Source organism: Schistocerca cancellata, chromosome 2, assembly GCF_023864275.1.
Source record: "Schistocerca cancellata isolate TAMUIC-IGC-003103 chromosome 2, iqSchCanc2.1, whole genome shotgun sequence".
NCBI classification, from domain to species: Eukaryota; Metazoa; Arthropoda; class Insecta; order Orthoptera; family Acrididae; genus Schistocerca; species Schistocerca cancellata.
In genome coordinates, this window is record NC_064627.1 from 1,093,369,811 (window position 1) to 1,093,376,154 (window position 6,344).

At 38.5% G+C, this 6,344-nt stretch overlaps 1 protein-coding gene across 1 annotated transcript; it reads right to left on the reverse strand.

The window, feature by feature from the left end:
• Nucleotides 1–4,726: 4,726 nt before the first annotated feature.
• Nucleotides 4,727–5,425, reverse strand: LOC126161238 (piggyBac transposable element-derived protein 1-like). The gene has a single exon (XM_049916979.1). It carries the CDS (start codon nt 5,423–5,425, stop codon nt 4,727–4,729), a length of 699 nt encoding a protein of 232 aa, XP_049772936.1.
• Nucleotides 5,426–6,344: the final 919 nt, after the last annotated feature.

Sequence of the window (6,344 nt, forward strand, 5' to 3'; positions counted from 1 at the left end):
GTTGCTGGATGACGAGGAAAATGAGGATAATGAACTCCAACAGCAAATCCGCATGGAAGATCAGGAAGAATACACCGACGACACAATGGTGTACCCCTTCGCAGAAGACGAAATTGCTGCACAAATTAAATCATTAAAAAAGGGAAAGGCCCCTGGGCCAGACTGCATAGTAGCGGAGGTTGTACAGTTCCTTGCCCCTCAGCTAATAGCATCACTTACGGAATTGTTTAATGAATGTCTCAGGACTGGAAAATTTCCCAAATTTGGAAAAGGGCAAATGTGGTGATCATTCAGAAGGGAAGGACAAGGATCCCACAGAACCTAAGTCTTACAGGCCCATATGCCTCCTGGACATCCTAGGGAAGTTATTGAAGAATCTATTGGCTGACAGACTGACAGCACACAGGATACTGCGCGGGATGAGTGACAGGCAGTTCGGCTTCAGGCCAGGGCGATCGGCGTCTGACGCAATTTCCCTGGCAGCTGAGGTCTGCAGCTCAGCCCCGCACAACTATGTGGTAGGCATCATGGTAGACATCAGTGGCGCCTTCGACAACCTTTGTTGGCCCTCGCTCTTCTCCCGCTTGTGTGAGGAGTGCCCAGGGCCCCTCTATGGCTGTCTGAGGAGCTATTGCATGAACAGGGAGGTCTGGTTGTCATCGCCTAGCGTGCTCGAGCCAGTAATTCACGTAGGTATTATGAGCTTCCTGAGCGTTGGAATTCCAGTGTTTTGGTTGTAAATGTTTGTGAAAGAAATGCTACCAAGAGGACAAGATGTATTACTGCATTGCAATAAAGCATAGAATAAAGAATTAACGTTTGAGCAAAATCCGATGAAAGATACCGCCCATGATAGACCAGAGTCACTTTGAAACTCAATATTCTATCATGCTTATCCTTGCAATGGGACAAGGAACCATTTGTTGCTGTACATTATTACGTTCGCCATATTGGAGTCATGATATTGGACAAGGGCCACTTTGGAACTGCATGCAGTATTTCAATGCGTTTTAGACGGGTTTTGGAGCGTTTTATAAGTGTAAGACATAGTACATTTCGTAGAGAGCGCACAGACGAAGCCATTGCTACCAAAACATCAAATTGTCAAATTAGTGGACAAGGAACTCTTTGGAAATGGTCGCCTCATTTGTGCGTATCGTTTCAGCTTCATCTATGTTGCTTTTTACATATGTTGCAGTGCCATAACTTCTGTGAAACGTTGCATTAAGCAAGCTGTATCGTGGAATCTTGCATGAAGCTGATCTTGATTTTCGCAGTGTCTCTCTTGCAGCAGAACATCATCCACCCTGTGGTTGGACAGTAATTTTGCTAAATATTCACTTTTTAATCGGCTTACTCCTTCTATATTGAGTTGTAAAACTCTTAATGTATAGTCGAGGTCTAAAACGGGGCTCTGAGAAGGGCCATTTTGAGCTTGAGTCATGTTGCTGTACCGTCCAGTTGCTGGGACATCCTGAAGGAAAACTTCGGGTCCAGCAGCCAACGTTGTGGCTTTTTTGGCACCATCCAGGGGTCAAGTGTGGGGGCACTTTGATGGTAAACCCACTGACGTGAAGCAACGACGACCCCCACAAACAGTATTGTTTTGCTCAGATTTAACACATGACTTCTATCTAGTTAAAGGTGTTAGAGTGATCAAGGAAAGACAACAAAACTTATTTGTGCAGTCTAACGGAGAATGAATGTGGCAGTTAAATACAATATGAATGAACTATATATTTTTTATAACCTTCAGTTTCGAGACAGTTCTACTAAACTTGTCTTTGTACATTGCTCTGCGGCTGTAATGCAGTTTGCATTTCACAAGACTATTCAGAATGAAAAATGTGTGTACTCCACATTCCTCATCGTCCAGCCAGTGAAAGTTTTCAAGTTTTGATTTCATGTAGTTAACAATCCCAAACTTTAAATAAACTGTAAAAACAAGACTCATATGCCTGTAAAAACATTTAAATAATATTGCTAAACTCTACAGTTGGAATGCTGAGCCGCATTGAAGAATGACACAAATTCCCAGTTGCGTATTTTTTATGGAGAATAAATAATTCCCTCTTCTTTTGAAGCTCACTGCTACAAGTGCGTGTCTCCTTACATCTCAAACAACCATACCTTTCGATGCATATGTGTGCTAAGTAGACAGCAAAATATGCTACTGAACACTGTTCAGAAGAAAGGTCTTGCTGTGACAAAGAAAAATACTCGTCAGCCTCGATGGTACTCCCTTCTTCATCCATAGAGGAAACAGGGGTGTTCGGAATTCCGACGTTTCCATAGCTCTCCAACAGCTGAGGTTCATCACCTTCCTTTTGCAACACACAGTTGTTCAGTAACAGCATGTTGTCAGTGTCATTCTCACAATTTGAAGCGTCAGAAGGTTTCATTAGTGAGTTAATAGTGCTTGTACGGAACAAGCATCTTAGTGTTCTGTTATATCGTCAACATAAATGGCAACCTTACTGAGAAATTTTGGTTGCTAACCTTACTGAGCAATTTTGGTCCAAAGACCTTGTCCAAAGCTCATACAAATGCGGCTGCACTAATTTTAAGCCAAAGGGTAGAACATGAAATTCATAACTCCTGCTACTGCAGACAAATGCTTTGTATTTTCTGCTATCCTCATGTAACTTTATTTGCCAGTAGGATTTTTTAAGATTGAGGCTGCGGAAATATTTGGTGTTATGAAATTTTAGTACCTGTTCATCTAAATTATGTGGTTTTGTCCTTACTGGCACTAGGATTTTGTTTATGCCTCTAGCGTCTAAAACTAGTCGTACTGATTCATCAGGTGTGCGAACTGGTAGTATTGGACTGCAATATGGTGAAAATGATGGTTGTATCATACCTCATTTGCACATCCGACTGATTTCCTGCTTAACTGCTACACGCTTTGTCCACGGTATGGGATAAGACATAACACAAAATGATTTGTGAGGATAGACATTATGTTCATAATCTTTGATTACTCCTGATTCTTATTAAAACATTTGCATATTTAAAAAGTAAGTCAGAAAGTTCTTGTCGTTGTGTAGAATCGTTGTTTTTGTTCTACTAATTCATGGTTAACTTCAGTGTCGGTATCGTGTTCGTTATCAAATTTGTTCAAAAAATACACGGTAGTTTATGAATACTGTACAGTGGCATTGGGTCCTGGGTTTACTTTGTCATACCTCTCCGGTGTGGTAATCAGGCTGTTAGAAAATCTTTGATCATTAAAAAATTACACTTCACAGAAAATTGTTCAATTTGCACTGTGATAAGAGCTTGGTGTTTTATTAGTCTGGTTTTGCTGCCAGTAGCGGTTTGTACTCTGCAATTTTGTACTAGGAAAACAGGAAATTTATTTCGTCTTTTTAATTCAGTGAAAAATGCATCAGACATTAAATTAGTCGTGCAACCAGTGTCTACACCAAAAATTTTCACCCTGATTACTGCTTGCACGTGTTCTTCTAGTGTATGTTTCGTCGATTCTATTTCATGTTGGTATAGAGCGTCTTTTATGTCTCTTTGCTCGTCGAATCGTACGAAATATGTTTGAAAATCTGATGTGGCCCCCACCTCTTGTAAGTTCTATAGTACAGGGCTTAACTATGAGCGATTCAGGTTTTCCTGCGATGTAGTCTGATCTACTTATGTGCATGGAACAATTTCTGTCAGTTGTACTGTGTGATTGTTTCTCCAGTTTGTCTCATTACCAACTCGCAACATACTTTCTCGAGTGTTCACGTGGCTATTGTGAAATGTTGCCATATTGTGATTTTGTTGGGCAAAGATTGGCTGCGATAATGGCGTGTGGCATGTTATTGTTGCCGCGCGCCGGCCATTGGTGCGGCTGACGGGTTTTATTTACACGCGGTGCATAGTTTTGAGAGGAGGGATTGAAATTAACTTGTGGATGGTAATCGTTCCTGTTATACGTAAAGTTTTGCTGTAGGTTCGCGTCTGGCCTTTTGTATTGACTATTCGAGTTATGTTGTTGTGGTGTTTGGCTGTCTGGCGCTCAATTTGTTGTTACTCTCTCCTCATATATTAGGTCGATTGAGTCTAAAATGCATAGAAAATATTCTGTGTCGTGCTCAGGTCTAGTAACAAATTTTTCACGAATGTGTGATAGCAAACGACTTTTTAACCTTTCATTACACACTTTTTTAGAAGTTAAAATATTTTTTTTTTATTTCAAATTGTTCAAGGATGTCAGGAAAAATGTTGAAAAAATAAGATATTTTTAATTCAGAAAAAAATTTATTTTTATTCAGTTTGCATTTATGCAAAACTGTGGGAAACTTATCATATACACTCATAAGTGAAACTTTGCACATATGCAAAACCGTGTGAAGTTTTTCACACAAAAAGGTTATTAACAGTAAAAAAAATTTCATGTCAAATTAACAACAGATATGAAATAATTAATGAAATATTCGAAAATTAATGAAAGACACGTCTTAAACACTATGGAATGCAAGAAAGCAGTTTTTGTCTTTATTTAAACATAAATTCACTTTACACTTTTCACACATGATAAAGGTATAGCCTTTGCAGTTACGGCGTTTGCATGTTGTTCTCTTCTTATTCCACACTGGCCAGTGATCATAATGATCTAACCTTACTTCCTTTAGAGGTAATGATGATCCCTTATATCTCATCCTGTTATCTCTATTGGATCTGTGCTAGCTGGTCTACCTCGTTTTTTTTTTGCACCAGGACCAATCTAGCAAAGAGTTTGAGCCAACTCAGTTCTAAATTTCTTCTGATTCATTGGCATGTTTGCTGCTGTTTTTTCCATTAGTACCCTTCTGTACAGAATCCATGAATTTATTACAATTATATCAATCAGATGGAAAAACAAACGTAAATACCAGCGTTTGGATCTAATCTTTATATGACACCTTCCAATGTTGCTATCCAACAAATCTACATTTCCCATATGTGAGTTGTAAACAGAAACAACTGGACACTGCACCATTCTGTGCTCTCTCTTCTTTCTGTCAAATCTTATCACTTCAGATTTTGGCAGCTCACCAACAAATGTAGACAGCAAACAGACAATATTATTATCTTTATACAAAACAGAGGAAATGTCCACATTGTCAACAGTAGTGATGTATTCCTCAGAATAGTCACGTGCATCTTTCTTCAGTTCCTTTTCACTTTGAAATTTGCAATTTGGTATCCTATTCCTTTGTATTGTTCCTACACTCTGGACCCCAAGTTTGAAAAGGTATACAACTAGATCCATAGAGGTATAATATCTGTCAAAGTAGCTCTTGTAATTCTGATACCTTGGAACTTCCCTTATGAGGCGAATCACAACATTTCCAGATGCTCCAATATCTGGTTCGTTATCTAACCTGAATTTTGGATTATTTTCTTGCCTACTGTAGATTTCAATTTTGTATGCAAACCCCATATCCCCACACAAAACAAATAGTTTTATTTATGTGGTTCGTCTTTCATATAAACCTTAATGTGGTGCCTTGCTTTGGTTGCGCAGATTTGTTCATCAACTGACAAACGCTCACTCATTGGAATCAAAAGACATTTTTTATTCAGATGATCAATTATAGGTCTGATTTTGTACAATTTGTCATGATCTTGACTCTCAGGTTCTGGCCGCTTTGTATTGTCATTGAAATGCAAAGTGGCCATCAGACTCTCAAAGTATCTCGAGACATTGTCTGTTTTACTACCTCAACACCAATAACATCATTCCAGCAGTAGGTGGAGCCAAAAAACTAATAATACATATGCCTATGACTATGAATGTCATGAACATTGCAATTAAATGGTTTCTTTGGATTTTTTTGTGTGCTGTAAAGATTAGTTTCATCAACAATTTTTGACATTAATTCATCATTAAAAAAATATTTAAAAAACTGATATGGTGTGGACACCTCTAGCATTGACTGTGGCAGTGAGGACTTTCCTTTGAATATAAATTTATCATTTCCAAATGAAGCACTTTGTTTTTCTCCAGATGATTCGATTTTTCTGAACCTTTTGGTGTTTTTCAGAAGCTTGTGGTACCTGTGCATCAGCAACAGCTTCATTCTCATCATCCTTCAAACAATAATTATTTGAATTATGTGTATTAACTACAGTAGCCTCAGGCTCGCTATCGCAGATTCCAGATCATTTACGTTTATTGTCGGGTCTTCATCTGATTCGTCAAAATCTAACTAAGGTTTATAATTTATAAAAAACAGCTACCAGCCACATGTATGGTTTAAAAAGGTTTATTATCTTCAGACCATGACCGGTTTCGGATTTTTTCTTTACAAATCCATCTTCAGATGGCAGTTACAAGCATTCTAAGTTGGACCTAGTTT